Here is a 20313-nt window from a genome sequence, read left to right on the forward strand (position 1 = left end):
TGTGCTCCCGTGTGCACGATCAATGCCGCTCCGGGACATATGGCCTGCTCACAGAGCGTATATATCTCGGAGGGCATACGGTCGTGTGCAAGGACCCTAAGGTAGAGATTCCTGTATATGTGACATGACAACTTTATTCTGCGGGTCAGTATGAGTACGCCATTACCACATTTATATAGATTTTTTCCTATGTTTTTCCACTTTTGGAAAACTTATTTTTCTTTCCTATTGCAATTCTTTGTCCGTAAGCCCTTAACGTGCCACGGACCTGTGTGAGATGGTCATAAAGCACAGGTTCCATTAAAAAGTTTTATGTTTTTAAGATTTAAGTTTTAGGGTACTTTCACACTTGTGGCAGGACGGATCCGACAGGCTGTTCACTATGTCGGATCCGACCTGCGGCTATTTCGCCGTGCCGCCGGACCGCCGCTCCGTCCCCATTGACTATAATGGGGACAGGGGCGGAGCTCCGGTGCAGCACGGCGGTGCACGGAGAAAGCCCGCCGGACTAAAATTACTGCATGTCAGGCTTTTTAGTCCGGCGGCTTTCTCCGTGCACCGCCGTGCTGCGCCGGAGCTCCGCCCCGTCCCCATTATAGTCAATGGGGACAGAGCGGCGGTCCGAGGGCACGGCGAAATAGCCGCAGGACGGATCCGACAGGGTGAACAGCCTGTCGGATCTGTCCTGCCGCAAGTGTGAAAGTAGCCTAGTAAAACTTCCCCTTTTACACTAGAACCAGTTTTCTCAAAAAACACATGAAATTCTTAGAATTTTTTTTTTTTCTAAAAATCTGAACACTTTGGTCCTGGGTGTGTAAAATTGTTTCATGTCTCGAGTTCTTTGACTTTGCCTCTAGCTAGGTTTTCTACACCTGGGGCAAAGGTTCAGGTGACTGCCCTAACCCTGCAGCAAAAAACCCTGGTCGTACCCGCTACTCACCCACTCTGCTGTGACGTGAAGGACACATAACCGTAGACCGGTGGTCTCCAACCTGCGTCTTTCAGGGCATGCTGGGAATACTGGAGAGAGCAGTTATAAAGAAGCTGAAGGGCTTTGGGCGTTATGCAGAGTACTGCTGCTCTGTAAGAATTGGTGGGTCTCCACTTTGTTTTTTTTGAGTGGAGTTGAAAGAGGGTCTGTAGTGCTCCGTCAGGTGCTGCAGCCGTTACACAGCACCATACCTGTGGTTGTGCCTGGTACTGCCTGGTGACTTGACGGAGCTGCAGTACCAGGCTCAGCCACCGGTACAGGTGAGCCGCTGTGACTGTGTATCTCCAGCAAGCCCCTTTCTTCTGCGTGAAGAAAAGTTAGTACGTGAAGAAAAGGGCTGCCCCTTTAAAAAAAAATCCCTAACCTCTTCAGTGTTGTGATCCATGTTGATTGCGGGGCCAACAGATGGAGGTTTCCCTGGTTAAGGGGGTATTCCCTGGGTAGGGGATGACTGTTAGATTAGTGGGGGTCCGACAGCTGGGACCCCCACTGATCACTTTAATAGGAGTGGCATGTTTGCTGCTAGAATAGAAAGGCAGGTGAGGGTACCTACTGCCGCTCTATTCATCTGTATTGGACCACCGGAAATAGGCGAGTACCATAGAGTTTGAATGAAGCGGCTGCACGTGCGCTCGCGGATTAGGGACAGGCTGTGGCGCAAATTAATCCTTTTCGGGCTGGGTGCTCTGTATATCACAGTAAGGTGTGCAGGGGTAGTGACAATGTACCCGTCAAATTTATTTCCCACTCTAGTATAGTGTTCCTCCGCATTGCACCAGTCAGTGCGGTTGGTTATTTTACCCTACGGAATTGTGGACCCGCCCCATTTTTGCAGTATTTTTTACTTTTGTGAGGTTTTCCAGAATTTTAAAGACCTATTCTCGGGACAGGTTATCAGTATCAGATGTTTTGTCCGACATCTGCCACTCTCACCGATCAGCTTTTTTGGGCAGCTCTGGGAAACTATACAGTGGATGGAAGGCTCTGTCCACAGCGTTGTTTCTGGCGCTGGCGTACTGGGAACCGAGCTGCAGTACCCCAGCTTGGCCGACACATTTTGCACAGAACCTTTTGCTTCCGCCTCCACCCACGGTACAGCTGATTGGTGGTGGTGCTGGGTGTTAGGACCGTCACCAATCTGATATTGATGAACTATCATCAGGAGACTTGGAAAAAAAGTTCAAAAGTTATGTTTTAAAAGGGTTGTCCCATAAGTGTCTGATCGGTGGGGGTCTGACTACTGGGGCCCCTACTGCTCATGAGAGCAAAGGCCAATTCTTCCTATTTGAATGGAGCTGCAGACATGCATGAATGTTCGCATCTCTATGCGATGGAGATGGCGGAATACTAGCGCAGCCTCATAGATCTGAATGCAGCAGCAGTGCACAGGCTTGACCGCGTTCTCGTGAACAGTGGGGGCCCCAGCGCTAGGACCCCCACGATCAATCACTTATCCACTATCAATGAGACAGCCCCTTTAAACCCCAGCTCCTTGATCACCAGGGTTCACCAGGGTGGTGGCTTTTTTTGTGCCCATCTGCACATTCTTCCCTTGCAGCACTTGCACATCGGACACTATGGCGGATGCCAGCTGCAGCAGCAATTTGATAATTTTTAGAAAAGTGGCTACTGCCATGTTATTTTATTCAATTATATTCAAAATCCGAAGCCAAAAGACCCTGGGTCAAGTGCCCCTGGTGGCTGGGCCTAGGGGATATGAGATAGATGGGAGATGGCAGCCGGTGTCTCTCCTGTTACACCCCCGTGGGTATGACATAGTGAGAAGACGCTGTTATCGCAGCAGTAGCCTGGTATGGTTATGTGTTATCTAGCGCCTCCATGAGGAATGCAGGAATTTATATTGTTTTTTGCTAGTTTAACATTCTCGCTGCTATGTGATCCCTGTACGTTCAGATGTGAGCACGACGGTAAAACTCCACTGAAGTGTGAGCCTCTGCCAGCAGGGTGTCCCGTAGTCTATCCTTTCACACCGCCATAGAATTAAGGGTCCATTCACACGTCAGCAATATGGGTCTGCATCCGTTCCGCAATTTTGCAGAACAGGTGCGGACCCATTCATTTTCAATGGGGCCGGAATGTGCTGTCCGCATCCGCATTTGCGGATCCGCACTTCGGGATCCGCACTTCCGTTCTGCCAAAAAATAGAACATGTCCTATTCTTGTCCGCAATTGCGGACAAGAAAAGGCATTTTCTATGAGAGTGCCGGCAATGTGCGGTCCGCAAAACACATACGGACGTGTGAATGGACCCTAAATGAGAACATTCTGGCAGGGCGAGCTCACTGCTGACATATTGATAATCTCCCAATATTTAAGGGGTTGTCCAACAGGGAAAACTTTTTCTGAAAGTGTGCAGAGTGGTTTTAAAAATAATAAAAAGAAGCTATTTGCACCTAACCTATATACCACAAACCCCCTGTAGTGATGGCTGCCAGGGGCAGATTTGGTGGCCTAAAGGTCCTGTTCCTTGAACCTGAGCCCCATGAGTTAAAACAAAAATGTATGCTGCACAGTATACCCTCCCCGCAACCCTAGTGCTAATGTTTATATGGACATTATATTCAGCACTACCAAACATACAGGAGAATACAACACTACATGCCTCTTATATCTAGTGGTGTCTCCTCTGATGCAGACGTTTCCTTTCCTCATCTTCTCCATTTGAAGCAGACCACCATGATGACATCTATCAGCCATCTCTTAACTCTGCTGCTACCCCCAATACTGTGTCAACTGTGCTCCCCAATCCCCACAAACACTGTACTGCAGAAATAGTGCCATACAGATAGTCCCAGCAATAGCTATAATTCTGTCCCAGAGAGTCCTAATTAGTAATAGTGTCCCCTACACTGCCCCCATTAGTGATATGCTCCCAGAGACTACCCACTTTAGTAGAGGTGCCCTCCATATTGTGCCCACTAAAAATGCCGACCACAGTAGCCTCAGTATTAATAATAAACCCATAGTGCCCCCTCCAGTAGTGACAAAGCCTCTCTGAGGCATTCCTAAAGAGCCCCCGGTAGTAGTAATACCCCTGTGGCCTGAGTTGCCTGCATCCCGGGTGGTGGGTTGTGGCAATGATGAAATCGCCTTCGGACCATCTGCGTCAGTCTATGGCCTGATCAGGCCTTGTGACCTATGAGAGTGAACAGCGGGAATGAAAAATATGGGCTCCCATACCCCGCCACAGTATTCAAATGCGGGGCAATGGGCAAAACATCCAGGTCCCAAGTCCAAGATGTTTTGACCTAAAAACTCCCAGGAATATTGATGGATGTTTTGGGCGACCATGGGCTCCGTGCGGTTGCCCAAGTCGCCCTATTGTAATCTGCCATTATCCACTTCTCTTGGGGAGATCTATGAAACTAAGCGGCCAACAGATTAACAAAGGCCCCAGCCTGGAAGTGCACCTGTCTTTGTTGTCCATATCAACCAATCATAGCGCAGCTTTCATTTTTCCACAGTAGAATACAAAATGAAAGCTTCGCTGTGATTGGTTGCTATGGGCAACAGAGATCCCCCTAATGCAAAAACACAAATGCAATCGCACTCTGCAACCAGCACTCTGCCCTGCCTCTATGCTAGATGTTGAATAAGGCATTGGTGTATATTTTGGCCAAAGTGTAATAAGCCACTCACCACGTCAAGGTCGCCTTAATGAGTGGTCCCTAACACTAGTTCCTACCTTTTATGGGCCATGACAGCCACACAAAGTCCAGGGAGCGCAGGTACAGCATGCACGCCAAGCACACTCTGCTTTTAACCCCGTCCGGTGCCATTACAGCTTTCATCGGATCCAGGGATGCAAGTACCAACATGCATGCTGAGCCCACTATATACTTCTCCTGGAGCCTAATGGCTACTGGTAGGTGCTATGTAAGCAGACTCAGTTTTATACTGACTTTAAAACCAGCCTCCAGGGCAGACTAACTGGTCAGGTGTGCATGACTGCATGGAGATCGCCACGCCTCCAATATATACTACAAAGAAAAAATATGGGGGATTCAGCCCGCACAACCCCTAGCAGGTGCAGATTGCTATGGCGAAATACAGATACAAACGCAAAATGCAATCGCACACTGCAACCAGCACGCAGGGCAGAGTGCTGGTTGCAGAGTGCGATAGCATTTTGTGTTTTTGCGATTGTATCTGTATTTCGCCATAGCAATCTGTACCTGCTAGGGGTTGTGCGGGCAGAGATCCCACTAATGCCATCCTGCGGGGCTCCTGCTCTGATATGTAGCATGGGTTGTCAGTACTGGCCGTCAGAGGCGGGGTGTCTCCTGCGTGACTTGTTTACATTACACCGACACGCTTACATGAGCTGGAGTTACACGCTGCGCCCCACCCCCGACACTGTTGTCTGGTATTGTGCTCTTGCCCTCTCTTTACTTACCTGTGAATGTCCTCATCCATAGCTTCTTATAACTCAGGACTGCCGAGGACTCCTTTACATTTTTGTTTTATCAGTTATTTCTTTTAAAGGGTCACTGAGTTTTGGTAAAACTTTTGACATATCAAAAGTTTCAATTGGTGGGGGATGGAGCGCTGAGACTCCGACCGCTTTCTAGATCGCGCTCTTTCTCCTCAGGGACCATAGACTCCTATTGAGCCCGTCTCCTGCAGCGAGGAGAGAGCGTGGTAAGAGGGGTCTCAGCACTCAGACCTTTCATATGTCTCTGAAAAAAGTGTGGTTTGGGGGCTGAATTAGAAAAAAATGCAGTTTGCCTTTGTTTTTGGCCTTAGTTCACAGTACGTTAAAAATGACGTTTTCTGAGACTTTTACTCAGACCTATCCTCAGGATATGTCATCAGTATCTGATTAGTGGGAATCCGACTCCCAAACCCCCCCCCCCCCCCCCCCCCCCCGCCGATCAGCTGTTTGAGACGGCACCGGTGCTCACAGTAGCGCCGCGGTCTTCTCGCAGCTTACCAAGCACAGCGCCGTACATTGTATAGTGGCCGTGCTTGGTATCACAGCTCAGCCCTATTCACTTCTATGGGGCTGAGCAGCGCCTAGGCCATGTGGCCGACTAATGTGACGTCACCAGCCTAGGCAGAGCTGTGGGTAGGACGCGACGCTACTCTGAGTGTCCCTGCCTTCTTAAACAGCTGATCGGCGGAGGTACCGAGTGTCAGACTCCAGGGGATAGATCATCAGTTAAAATATCTCGGAAAAACACCTTTAACCTTATTCTGAGGGGCAGTATGATTATGGCAGTGTGATTTGACATATTTATATAATTTTTCTTATGGTTTACTATTTTAAAAAATGAAAAACCTTTAAAACGTTATGTAACTTTTTTAAAGTTTTCCATTAATGGAGCTGTGTGTGGACATGTTTCTTTTTGCAGAATGAGCTGTATTTTTTTTTTTTTTTTGTACCATTTTGGGGTACATACAACTTTTTGATAATTTTTAATTATATTTATTGGGGGAGGAAAAGTCACAAAAAAAACCAATTCTTTTTTTTTACAGCATTTAACGCTCATGATAAATAACATGATATTTTAATATTTCTGAGATTTTTGGATGAGGCAACGCCTGTTATGTTCATTTTTTATTATTTTTTTTATATGTGAAAATAGTTTTTTTGGTATTTTTTAATTATTTTTTTTAGTTCCAACCCCTCTCGACCCCACCTGAGGATTTCTTCACAATACTTCTGTTTTACAGATTACCTAGGGATTTTACCTTCATCCTGTTATACCATGTGACAGGTGTAGTGAGATGGTGGGCAGGTCCCCCCATTTCCATGACACCCAATCAGCACTCGGGGGACTGCATTGTGGGATGGCTGATCGTTGGACAGATCAGTTAGGGTCTGATATCCGGCTCCCCCCCCACCACCAACCAACCAACCATTTCCTCCAGCCTCCACTGGAACTAGCTCTTGAATGAAACAGGAAGCAGACAGCGCTGTTCGAAGTGTAGTGGTCGTGCTGGGTATTGCAGCTCAGCTCCAAATAAAGTGAATAGAAGCTAAAGTGCAGTAACCCGGATGCTTTTGAAGGAGCTGTGCTTCCTTTCTGTACCATTTAAAGTGCTAGTTTCAGCACCGGAGGCTGCAGGGAACAGCTGATTGGTGGGGGTGCCGGGTGTCGGACCCTCACCGATCTAATATTAATGACCTATCCTTGCGAAAACCCTTTGAAATGCAGAGATAGGAGAGGCCAGCGCCGTTTGGGGAAGTTACACAATGACTGTGATGTCCTGAATCAGCAGTGATTGTGACCGCAGTAAACTTTTGCACAGAATGTACATGGTATATGGGTTTCTAAATTCTCATCAAGTTCTGGATTGAAAGGTTATGGCCGTTTTAGCGCCTAGTAATGACGCAGCTTAAATTGTCCAGCTGTTTAGGGATTCGGATGTCACTCAGTAGCAGGCTTTAAGTATGTAGAAATTGTAAAGTACTTAAATATGTTAAATTTTAATGTAAAAAACATTTTTTCCATAAGAGGAGAAAGGGACGAAAGAGGCGGGGGACAGGGAAAGGAGTATTAGGAGCATCTGGGGAAGAAGAAGGAGGGGGTACGGTGGGTTAGTAGCGCAACAGAAACCTTAACACCCTGCAAACTGCAGGGTTATCTGAGACTAAAAAATGTCCCCCAAATGCCCTGGCCCCTCACACTGAATTTACTTACCTGGCCCCCCTGCTCCCTGTGCCGGTCCTGGTCCCCGCACCACCGCAGCTGCCTCTCCCCGTGCGCGGATGGAAATATCATATGCATTGTTTTGGAGACACCAGAGGCATGTTCACATGGCACAATGCGTATTACACCGGAAGTCCATGTCGAATCTGTTCATAACCCACCTCCGTGCATTAGTTTATAAAACTGAAGCGGCGTCCATAGATAAAAGCCGATGCACACCTACCTTGATGGTATCTGCCACATTCTAATTTGATGTGGCATAAGAAAGTCAAGTTTACAACCCCTGTGAACACTATGATGGCGGGCGGCCATACTTGTCACTCAACTAAACAAAATAGGGGGATTAATTGGAGCGGGTACTGTTTAAATCCAAGAAATAAGCAGACTGCATCTCCCTGTGTCTGTCCCTCTTTGTAATGTAACCAGCCTTCTCTCGGGACATATGGTGCACACTGAGTCTTTGTCGTACAGTTACATTATTTTCATTATAATTTATTTCAGGCTCTGCAGAGTAATCTCAAGTACTGCCTATTACCAAGGAGACTGATCATTAGTAAGAGACTGGCACAATGCTTGCACCCAGCTCTGCCAAGTGGGGTGCACTTAAAAGCTCTCGAGACTTATGAAATCATATTTAAGATCATTGGAACAAAATGGCTGTCCAGAGACCTTTTCCTTTACAGGTAAGCTATTTTTTCTTGACCAGGCCAATCTTTTTTGCTTTAAATTGACTTTCCGAACTTCTATAAAGTACAGAAAGTGCTCAAAAGATGATGTCACCATAGTTCAGTTATTTTTCATTTTCTGTTATCTACCTAAGGCCCCTTTCACACGGGGCGAGTTTTCCGGACGGGTGCGATGCGTGCGGTGAACGTATGGCACCCGCACTGAATCCTGACCCATTCATTTCTATGGGGCTGTACACATGAGCGGTGATTTTCACGCATCACTTGTGCGTTGAGTGAAAATCGCAGCATGTTCTATATTCTGCGTTTTTCACGTAACGCAGGCCCCATAGAAATGAATGGGGTTGCGTGAAAATCGCGTAGCATCCACAAGCAAGTGCGGATGCGATGCGATTTTTCACGGATGGTTGCTAGGTGACAGTCTATTCACTGTATTATTTTCCCTTATAACATCGCGCATGTTTGGTACCCAAACCCGAACTTCTTCACAGAAGTTCGGGCTTGGGATTGATGTTCTGCAGATTGCTATTATTTTCACTTATAACCATGTTATAAGGGAAAATAATAGCATTCTGAATACAGAATGCATATAGTATAATAGTGCTGGAGGGGTTAAAAAAAATAAAATTAACTCACCTTCTCCTCTTGATCGCGTAGTTCCCAGTCTCTTCTTTACTTCTTTAATGATGAGCTGTGGGCTAAAGGACCTGTGGTGACGTCAGATCACATGCTCCATCACCACGGTGATGGAGCATGTGATTGGAGCATGTGATCTGACGTCACCACAGGTCATTTAGCCCACAGCTCATCATTAAAGAAGTAAAGAAGAGACCGGGAACTACGCGATCAAGAGGAGAAGGTGAGTTAATTTTTTTAACCCCTCCAGCACTATTATACTATGCATTCTGTATTCAGAATGCTATTATTTTCCCTTATAACATGGTTATAAGTGAAAATAATAGCAATCTTCAGAACATCAATCCCAAGCCCGAACTTCTGTGAAGAAGTTCGGGTTTGGGTACTAAACATGCGCGATTTTTCTCACGCGAGTGCAAAACGCATTACATTGTTTTGCACTCGCGCGGAAAAATCGTGCATTTTCCCACAACGCACCCGCCTCTTATCCGGGCCAAAAATAAGACGCCCGTGTGAAAGAGGCCTAACTCTGTGCTGCACCTTTGTTTTGATGCATCTAGGGCTTGCTATGGATGAGATTACTAATGTAAAGGACTATGGTTTTGATTATTTCTCTCCAATCTATGAGATATTGCCTCTTTTTACACAGATCTCCTACAGACAGACTGATGCTGCATAGTCTGCTGCTCACCGTGTGAAAGCCCCCCCCCCCCCCCTCCAGAGACCTGTAAGGAGGGGGAGAGCACAGCTGTCCATATACTTTAGATAGCTGTCACCTGGCTAGTTTGGCTGATAGCTGTCTTTCCAACTTCCCCCATACACGTGCATACGTTTTTTGTCCATAGAATTGGATGGACACATTGGATTGCCCACAACATTAACCTCTCCTAGCCCTTGCACACGGCACATGCAGTGTGAATGGAGCTTTGTCAAAGTCTAAAGAAAGCACGTGTAGCATGGAGAATCATTCTGTTATATATCCGGTATAACTTCCAGTGATTATATCAATTCATGTAGCTACATGTGCACACGTGGTGGTCACCCAGACTGGAAGCAGGTGGTTGCTAGGCAACCAGAACTTGCACACCATTCAGAATACTCAAGAAGAAAGAGGTGGGATGGGGTTTTTACCAGAAGAAAAACTAATGTTGATCCTGGCCGATATATATCCTTGGGTTAATAGCCCTGTATATGGAAATATTGAATACTGATGATACTTTGGAAGATACCATCTACTGCTACAGCCCGGTATAGTAATATCTATATAATTATGTACGTGTTCTTGCTTCTTTACAGCTCGGGTCTGTTTCCGCTGCTGTCACATGCAGCAATGTCTGCGAAGCCGCTGCTCCTGGGTCTCTATGAAACGTACTTCCTACCTCTTCAGAGGTCACTGCTTCCCAGTCTCCAGGCCTTCATAACTGGATTACTGCCAGGCCTGGAAGAAGGATCTGAGATTTATGACAGGTAAGTGTATAAACTTAAACTTTTTTAGAAAATTCCTATCGTTTTGTGCCTACAGCTCCTGTGCAGATCTATGCGCCTTCATTATTACAGACCACAAGCTAAATTTTTGATTGTACAATGGCAAGAAGCATTGGACAGAAGGAAGAGAGCACAAAAGCAGGATCAGACTACACATGGTTTGATTGTAGTCTGTTTCCATGGAGACCTATGTCTGCCTAGAAGATATACACATATATACAAATGGATAGGGGACGTTTAATCAGAAATGTATGAAAAGTTGCTTAATTTTTTTATTTTATTTTCAATGCATTGCGGAAATAAGAAAATGGGTGCAGGAGTGGAAAAACCACAGCATGCAAAACCACATATAAAAGCTACATCGATCAGCCATCATGGACAGGAGAAGAGGACAATATTGAGTTTTTGTAGCAGTGGCTTCTGCCAAGTGCTGAGATATTTTAGGCAGTAATTGAACAGTCAGTTCTTGAAGTTGATTTGTTGGAAGCAATAAAAAGTGGTCAAAGGAAGGACAACTGGTGAACCAGGGTCGTGGGTGCCCAAGGCTCATTGATGGCCGTCCGATCAGTGAAGGCCCAACCTCACAAATTAAAGGATCTGCTGCTAATGTCTTGGTTACCAGGACACCTTCAGAGGTCTTGACAGGTCACAGCTATCTTGACGGCACGAGAAGGAACCACACAATATTAGGCGGATGGATTTAATTTATGGTTGATTGGTATACATACACTGAAGCTGTATCTCGATTGTGGTTTTCCATATGAGTAGCTCTAGATGTGATTCGTAAAACTGATTCCCTACAGGGATTTACAAGATCATCTGTCCGGATGTGCCTCAGTTAGATTCATTTTTGAGAAAGATGGGTGGTAACCAAAATGGCTTCCATCACGACTCCCAAAGGGGATTGTTACCCAGATTTTCCAGACTGGCACACTATCAGATGGACCTAATTATAAAAATGAAACATCTCCACTCCACTTGCTTCACATCTAGAAAGTCTGCCGTCCAGCTCCTATTTTGTACATGTGTTTCCTCAGGACGGACATTTTACTCCAGAAGCTTTCCATGGTGGTCGGACAGGAGGTCTTCTTCAGCTCCCTGTGGGGCAGCGTCCTGGTCAGCAGCTCCATCAGACTCCCGGCCTCCCTGTTTGTAGTCAATCACATCAACAGAGACCTCTCCGCTAACGCACAGGGCTACATGTTGGGGAACGACAAGCAGCTGGCCGTGAGTATGAATAATGTTCAATAGGCACGGGCATGCTGGGAGTTGTAGTCTCAGTTGAGAAGCCACTAGCTGGGAACAGTTGGTTGGGGTTAGTTGATGAGGATAAGAAAAACATGGCTGCTTTCTTCCAAAAACAGCGCCACACCTGTCCATAGGTTGTGTCTGGTATTGCAGCTGGACTATAGAAGTGAGAGGACCTGAGCTGCAGTACCAGACATAGCCTATGGACAGGGGTGGTGCTGTTTTTGGAAGAAGACAGCCATATATTTTTAAACCTGGACAACCTCCTTTAAATTATGTTATCAACCTGACATAACACAAAAGCTTGTAGGAAAGTCAATCACTTGTGATCTCGCTGACGCCGGTTTGTGCTGACTGGATCACATGGCTTTTTATTCTGTTCCCTGCAGATAAAATCTCTCTGCGTCTCGGTGATGGATTCGAATGTCCTCGTTCAGAGGAACACGCTGGAAATTCTGCTTTTCTTCTTCCCCTTTCACACTTGTTTGGTAAGAAGAGATGTGTGCATTGCAGACGAGTCAGGCCTCATTCACGCAACCGTATTTAAGGTCTGCGTCCAATCGGCTTTTTTTGCGGATCGCACATGGACCCATCAATTTCTGCTCGTACTAAAAAAAAAACAGACAGCACACGGATATCATCCATGTGGCCGTTCTGCAAAATATACAACATGTCCTATTGATGTCCTTTTCTAGTGAAGGGAGTGAGAAAATTGCGGCATGCACACGGGCGGTATCCGTATTTTTCTGATCTTTGGTTTGCAAACCGCAAAACTAATACGGTTGTGTGCTTGAGTCCTAGAGATTACAGAATTGTATTGTAGTAAACCATATAATACACATAATAGAAGTATAATGTATAATAATAGTGTTGACATTTAGTAAATTATATAACAGATCCACAAGTATGTAATACAACTGTAAAATGTAAAATAATATAGTATAACGTAATATTATATAACACTGTAATATATAGTATAACAACATAATACAACTGTATAATATAAAATAATATAGTATATCAACAGAATATTATATACCAGTGTAATACAACGTTATAATGTAAAATAATATAGTATAACATAATGTATAACCGTGTTAGAGAACAGTCAAAAAAACTGCATAGCTGAGCTCTTATAATGCAGTAAGACAGATCAGATGACAATTCAGTGTAAAAACTGCCTTTTACCAGATGGCAAATTGTCAATGCAACCTCTACAGAGCTAGAAAGCAATCCAGGGAAGTTTCAGGTCTGAGGCCTTCAGATCTGTGAGGGCAGCTCTGGAGTATAATACAGGATGTAACTCAGGATCAGTACAGGATAAGTAATGTCATGTATGGGCACAGTGACAGCACCAGCAGAATAGTGAGTGCAGCTCTGGAGTTTAATACAGGATGTAACTCAGGATCAGTACAGGATAAGTAATGTCATGTATGGGCACAGTGACAGCACCAGCAGTATAGTGAGTGCAGCTCTGGAGTATAATACAGGATGTAACTCAGGATCAGTACAGGATAAGTAATGTAAGGTATGTACACAGTGACTCCACCAGCAGAATAGTGAGTGCAGCTCTGGAGTATAATACAGGATGTAGCTCAGGATCAGTACAGGATAAGTAATGTATTGTATGTACACAGTGACTCCACCAGCAGAATAGTGAGTGCAGCTCTGGAGTATAATACAGGATGTAACTTAGGATCAGTACAGGATAAGTAATGTATGTATGTACACAGTGACTCCACCAGCAGAATAGTGAGTGCAGCTCTGGAGTATAATACAGGATGTAACTCAGGATCAGTACAGGATAAGTAATGTATGTATGTATGTACACAGTGACTCCACCAGCAGAATAGTGACTACAGCTCTGGAGTATAATACAGGATGTAACTCAGGATCAGTACAGGATAAGTAATGTATGTACACAGTGACTGCACCAGCAGAATAGTGAGTGCAGCTCTGGAGTATAATACAGGATGTAACTCAGGATCAGTACAGGATAAGTAATGTAATGTATGTACACAGTGACTCCACCAGCAGAATAGTGAGTGCAGCTCTGGAGTATAATACAGGATGTAACTTGAGATAAGTAATGTACAGGGTTATTGAGGTCTGTAAAACCCCTTGAAGTGATGTTTACAGTGAGTCTTGTGACATTTTTTGCAGGATTCTGGGGATTGCCCTATGTCACTTCATCAGAAAGATCTCGTTCACATCCTGTCCTGCGCCATCCAGACTGTGCTGAGGCGGGACATGTCACTCAACAGAAGGCTATTTGCCTGGCTGCTAGGTAGGTTTGTTAAAGACACAGGTGCCAAGTAGAGATGTAGCAGTTTGACTCTATGTGGTATCACATTGCGATTGTATGGCACCTCTGGGGCCATAGTGGTAAATGTGTATTATCGTAATTTATCGATGTTGCACTGGATTAGGAAAACATGTCCGCCTTCTTCTAGAAACTGCAGCACACCTGCCCATGCCACGTTGAAGTGAATGAGGCGGAGGCGCAGAATAATGGTGTATAGGTAGTCACTGGCCGGCCGACACTATTCTGTTTCCTTCTCTCCTTAGCTTGATAGTTTGGAAATTTACAGACCCCTCCCCGAATACAAACATTCCAGTCCTGTGCCCTCTTAACCCAAAGCGGCCTCACCCCTCCCAACCACCTGTACAAGGGAAAAGATATGAAGCGTCTGAGCTCGTGCACAAATCTAGAATGGCAGCCATACTGATCAGACGCATAGCGCAGACGACTGCCTTCTGCATAGTACAAAATCTGGATTAAAAGAAAAGCATACTGTGAGATTCTTTTAATCCGGCATCTGATATTCCATGTGAATAAGCCCTAAATGTTCTAATTTTTTTTTTTTTTTAATTTGGAACTGCAGCACTCTTACCCATGGACTGTCTGAAATTTCAGCTCAGTCAAGCTGCAATACCAAATGCAGCCCATGGGGAAGAGTGGCGCTAATTCTATAAAATAATAGTAATAATAAAATAAAAAATGGAGTCTTTTATCTAATCCCTGTTAGTCTCTTTTCAATCTCCAGAGATTGTTTGTCAGCACTTTTCAATGACAACGTCCAATAATCCGGAATTTCTGATAATCCAGTAATACTTTACTATTCGCAGGCAAGGTTTTTCGAGTTGAGAATACAGCATCTGCAGACCACGAGTTTTATACCACCTATTTCAGTGTAGTCATTCTCATCATATGATGCATATTACAGGGCTTCTGCATGCTTTATAAATGAAGTTAATTGAATCAAGCACTTAGGCCTATAACAAGGCGAGTCGTTTAAACAGTAGTGCTAATACTGTTAAAAGTCGCTGTATAATATGTGGGGGTCTTGGGCAGCGAAGTGGTTAATAGGTACATCACTAGTGGTCTAGGATAGTGAAGTGGTCAGACGCACTGTTGTCTTATTTATTGAAACTACCGCATTTTTCGCTTTATAAGACTCACCTGATGATAAGGCGCACCTAGGTTTTTGAGGAGGAAAATAAGAAAAAAATATTTTGAACCAAAAGGTGTGCTTTTGGTAGGTTTTCAACTAATGGTGGTCTGTGGATGCCGCACTGTTATGAGGGATCTGTGGATGCCGCACTGTTATGGGGGATCTGTGGATGACGTACTGTTATGGGGGTATCTGTGGATGACGCACTGTTATGGGGGTATCTGTGGATGACGCACTGTTATGGGGGTATCTGTGGATGACGCACTGTTATGGGGGTATCTGTGGATGACGCACTGTTATGGGGGTATCTGTGGATGACGCACTGTTATGGGGGTATCTGTGGATGACGCACTGTTATGGGGGTATCTGTGGATGACGCACTGTTATGGGGGGATCTGTGGATGACGCACTGTTATGGGGGGATCTGTGGATGACGCACTGTTATGGGGGGATCTATGGATGACACTTTTATGTCATCCACAGATCCCCATAAGTGTTATCTACAGATCCCCCATCAGATGCATCAGTGTGGAGGGAGGAGGCGGGGCCCGGTGCAGTGATTCTACTCTAATACACCGGGCCCCGCAGCTGTTAAGTACATTCAATCCAATCCATATCTTAATGTATACCGCACTGTTCTGTACTTACTGTAGTATCGTATGTATAGCATTAAGATGGCGCAGACCGGCAGCTCCCTTCGGTCATGCGCCGCCTGCCGCAGCTGCCTCCTCAGCCGCCGCCTGCCTGCTTATCTCACTTTATGAATGAACAGGCAGGCTGCGCATGAGGAGGGAGCTGCGGCAGGCGGCGCATGACCGAGGGAGCTGCCGGTCTGCGCCGTCTTAATGCTATACATACGGTACTACAGTAAGTACAGAACAGTGCGGTATACATTAAGATATGTATCGGATTGAATGTACTTAACAGCTGCGGGGCCCGGTGTATTAGAGTAGAATCACTGCACTGGGCCCCGCCATGAGTGTCCCCACCTCCTCCCTCCACACTGATACTTCGCTGGCCGCGCTGTGCAGCATAGCGGCCAGCGAAGTATCCGCTTTATAACACAGCCATTTTCCCCCCACTTTTGGGGGGGGGGGGGGACAAGTGCGTCTTATAAAGCGAAAAATACGATTCAAAATGGTTAAATTCTGTCTGAATGCAGCTACCACTAGGGGGAGCTCACTGCATGTAGATTTATGAATACATGTGGGCTCAGCTGGTGGCTGCCTGCAAACATGTCCTATAGGAGTCCTGCTAAGATTGATGAATGATAGAGGGTCCCTATGCTCCTCTTCTGACTGGGTCCTAAACTTTTATTTTTTCTGTGCAGGAACTAATATAAAAGGGAGCGTTGTGGCTCCAGAGCTGAAAGCCACATCCGGAGAAGAAGAATATGGTTCTGCCTTTTTTGCAAAATACTCCAAAGATTTTTTAGTCCAAGTAAGTACAACCTCCATCGTCCTCCATTTTCGGAAATGTACTGCTATCATTTACTAATGCTACAATTCTGAGAGTGCTTTCATTGTATGAGACTTTGAGTTCAATGTGGGGGGGTCCACTGTTGAAGACCCCCCTCTAAAAGCCGCTGCGAAAACTAGGTTCAAAATAATGTCTCTCTTTGGAGGATCCAATGCATCTATTTAATATATGGGCAGCATATTGTAAATTGTGTAATGCTTAATTTGTCCTGTGGAGGCACTGTAGTTAAATCGAATACAGGAAATTACAGCTGACTGCTAGGAGACCCTTGTCGCAAAAAGGTATCCTGCAAGGACAACTCCCTTCATTTTTTAGAAGAAGATTAAAGCCAAATAAAATGAGTTGGGGTCTTCCTGACAACCCTAGGAGTCTGAATAATCCATAATTTTCAATAAAATGCCTCCCCACCCAGTCCTGAGAATTCTAGATTGTTAGTTCTAGATGTTTCTTTTTTTTGTTTGTTTGTTTTTGTAACTTTTTATTTGACAGCAGTGAAGTTTGCTAAGTTTGACTCCCCCTGGTGGAGAAATAAGGAACAGCAGCTGCATACAATATTGTTGCTTTCCTGCACGCACTGTGCAATGTGATACAAAGTGCACATAAGTCATATAGGTTTATTTTTATTCTCGCAGGCACTGATGCAGATTTTACACCAAAATATCCTGTATTCAGACACAGAACAAGGTCTCCAGGTCTATCTGAAGCCCTTTCGCATCCTCGTCAGTCTTCTGGACAAGCCAGAGATAGGTAACGTGAGTGGCTGAGAACACGCTCATCTCTTTCCTACATCTCTGCTGTGACCCCCGTAGTGCCGAGCCGCCCCCTCCCCCAAGAATCCCTGTCTGGAGTAGCCTATAGATTTACCATAAATGTTAATAGTCGTAATACCCCTTTAACAACACCGACAGACTGAGAGCCGATGTGCGTAGCTCACACTGACTGGATACAGCTGTGAGAAGTAATCGAGCAGTAGAAGCTTTTAGAGTCTGAATGCAAACAGCAAATCTTTTTTTTTTCATTGACAGCAAGCAGAGATCTTGAAAATGGCGAAGAATAGCAATACGATTACATCAGAACGTTGCAGACCTTTTCATTAATAGTGCTGTTGGTTTTATAAAACTAATTTTCATACATCATGTTAGGGATATAGCATTAAAGGGTTTGTCCAGGAGGTAAAGAACTGCTTCCTTCCATAAATGGCGCCACGCCTGTCCATGGGTTGGTTGCGGTATTGCAGATGAAGCTAATTCACTTCAGTGGCACTGAGCTGCAATACCAGGCACAACCCGTGGACAGCTGTGGCGCAGTTTTTGCTAAAAAACAGCCCTGATTTTCTAATCTTGTATGACCCCCCCCATAATAATAGAGGGAGGGGGCGTCTTCGATTTCAGGAGTGGTCAAGAGGTTACGTAGAGCGTCCCTCGTTCTGGAGGACCTGACCTGTCCTGCATTAGGCACAACTCATTGATGCGAATATACAAGGTGTAATGCTTAATTTCTCCTGCGGTGGCGCTGCTGGGAAATTGAACACTTACTGCCACTTTGTGATCAGCCTAGACCTTTCTAGCAAGTAGAGATTGCCAGAAAGCGGAGCACCCCTTTAAAACTGGAGAACCGCATGAGAAAAATCAGCTGTAAGAAATTTAGGGTAGCCAGTCCCCTGCCCACCGTCGCGTCCTCGTCAGTGCATTATGTAGGATGAAGCAATATGTTGTGTCCCGCAGGTCCTCCGTTGGTGGAAGTTTTGTTCCTGGAAGTGATCCGAGCCTTTTATGCCTACTGCAGAGATGCCCTGGGGACGGATATAAAGCTGAGCTATGGCCAGAGCGGCAGCCAGCTCATAAGGTATTTGTAGCAATGCAGAGATTCGCCACAATCACGGTCTTTGTGTTTTGTGCAGCACGATCATAGGGTTTCTGGGTTTGGAGGGTCGTCCCTAGAGAGAATTTACTTCTGGGTCTTTTTCTTATAAAACACATCATGGGAAAGTCTCCATTGACCTATCAGAACCTGACAGTTATGTAGAGAGGATCAGCGGTTCTGCCTAGGCGCCGCTTATCTCTTCTTGCAGAAGAGATATGTCCCAGATCGCTTTCTTCTGTGCCACCCTGACACTTCTCATCCAAAACCTGTTTGATTGCCATGGGTATCTCCGTCCCTCCTTCACCACTGTCATCATGTCGTCCCCCACCCCCCGTGTCTTCTGTTTTCCAGTGCAATTAAAGAAAATAAGAACGCCTCTGAAATCGTGAAAACGGTCAATCTCTTCATCACCTCCCTCAGCTCGGACTTCCTGTGGGATTACATGACCGTGTGCTTCGAGCACAGCTTCAGGTACGTACGCCTCCTCCTGGCATCTGTCCATGTGGACGATCTAGAGTCCCACCGGAGAATACATGCTGGGACTTGTAGTTCCATCACTTACAGGGGCCACTGTTGAACTGAAGATCTGTTTGTCAGATGGAGGAGGCTGTGAAATGGGGCCGACATTTATCTACTCTTTCCTTACAGAAAAAATGGGGACAGCGGTGACCCCAAGTACGTGGGGCGAGCTCCTTGTGTGTCTGAGATCTGCACTCTGCTGGTCTTCCTACTCGACGTCATTCCTCTGGTAAGAGCATTCAGGGACCTTAAAGGGGTTCTCCGGTCTTATCCATAAATAAAGATTAAAGATGTTTTCTGGGGCTTAACTATTGATGATCATCAAGATAGGTCATCAATATCAGATCTGTGGGGGTCTGACTCCTGGGACCCCTGACGATCAGATGAGCAGCACAGTGTTCCCTCTAAGCCTTGGCAGCTGCTGAGCGGGGTCGGCTCAGAGCTGGGCACAGCGCCATCAAAGGTGGGCGATAGGAAAACCTAAGATAATTGTCATTTCAAAGAGCATACAAACCTCTGCACCATCCCATACAATACAGTATAACCCCTGCACCATCCCGTACAATATACAGTATAGTCCTCTCTGTGATCACTGGACATTGCTCTCCATATAAAAACCATACAGGGAAAAAAAAAATCTTTGATCCAGAGAATTTACATAGAAAAATTAATAACCAAGAGGCTAAACAAAACCCAGTTTCTGACCCTTATGTTAAAATATAACTTTCATTTGATTTAAAAATAATTTTAAAAGCTGCTGTTTCTCTAGATGACCTTATGTTGATAGTAGTGGTAATAGAGTCTCAAGGGTCTATAAAAGCAGCTACACTATTTTTTACAAATCATTGAGACACTAATTAACACTACTATCAACATAAGGTCATCTAGAGAAACAGTAGGTTTTTATTTTTTTCCTTTCTCTTTAGGTGTTAAAATAGAACTTTAATTAGATTGCTCTAACACCTAAACACCTAAAGGGGGACAAAAGAAAGACTGTGCTGGGCTGGCGGCGCTGCTGTTGCTGTGGGCTGTGGCAGGGCCGGGGGTGAAAAGGGGAGAAAAATACGTTATAAAAAAGTCTGATAAATACCAGTGTGAATGAAGGACTGTTAAAAGGGGTTAATAACTACTGAAGACCCTTCACAGTAGTTATTAATCCCTTTAAGCAGTCCCCCAGTCACAGTATTTATTAACCCCTTTAAGCAGTCCCCCAGTCACAGTATTTATTAACCACTTCAGCAGTCCCCCATTCACAGTATTTATTAACCCCTTTA

At 45.2% G+C, this 20313-nt stretch overlaps 1 protein-coding gene across 3 annotated transcripts in view; it reads left to right on the forward strand.

Moving 5' to 3' along the window:
• The window catches only part of DOP1B (DOP1 leucine zipper like protein B), a 131467-nt gene that overhangs the window by 18740 nt on the left and 92414 nt on the right, over window positions 1-20313 (forward strand). For all 3 annotated transcript variants that reach the window (XM_044284468.1, XM_044284466.1, XM_044284467.1), the window contains exons 3-12: window positions 8170-8351; window positions 10287-10457; window positions 11513-11702; window positions 12113-12211; window positions 13887-14010; window positions 16509-16618; window positions 17290-17404; window positions 18382-18502; window positions 18872-18991; window positions 19169-19268. In XM_044284468.1, the coding sequence (XP_044140403.1) occupies window positions 8170-8351; window positions 10287-10457; window positions 11513-11702; window positions 12113-12211; window positions 13887-14010; window positions 16509-16618; window positions 17290-17404; window positions 18382-18502; window positions 18872-18991; window positions 19169-19268 (1332 nt within the window). The remainder of the gene's footprint in view (window positions 1-8169; window positions 8352-10286; window positions 10458-11512; window positions 11703-12112; window positions 12212-13886; window positions 14011-16508; window positions 16619-17289; window positions 17405-18381; window positions 18503-18871; window positions 18992-19168; window positions 19269-20313) is intronic.

The sequence above is a fragment of the Bufo gargarizans genome, chromosome 3, assembly GCF_014858855.1.
Source record: "Bufo gargarizans isolate SCDJY-AF-19 chromosome 3, ASM1485885v1, whole genome shotgun sequence".
In the NCBI taxonomy this organism is placed as follows: Eukaryota; Metazoa; Chordata; class Amphibia; order Anura; family Bufonidae; genus Bufo; species Bufo gargarizans.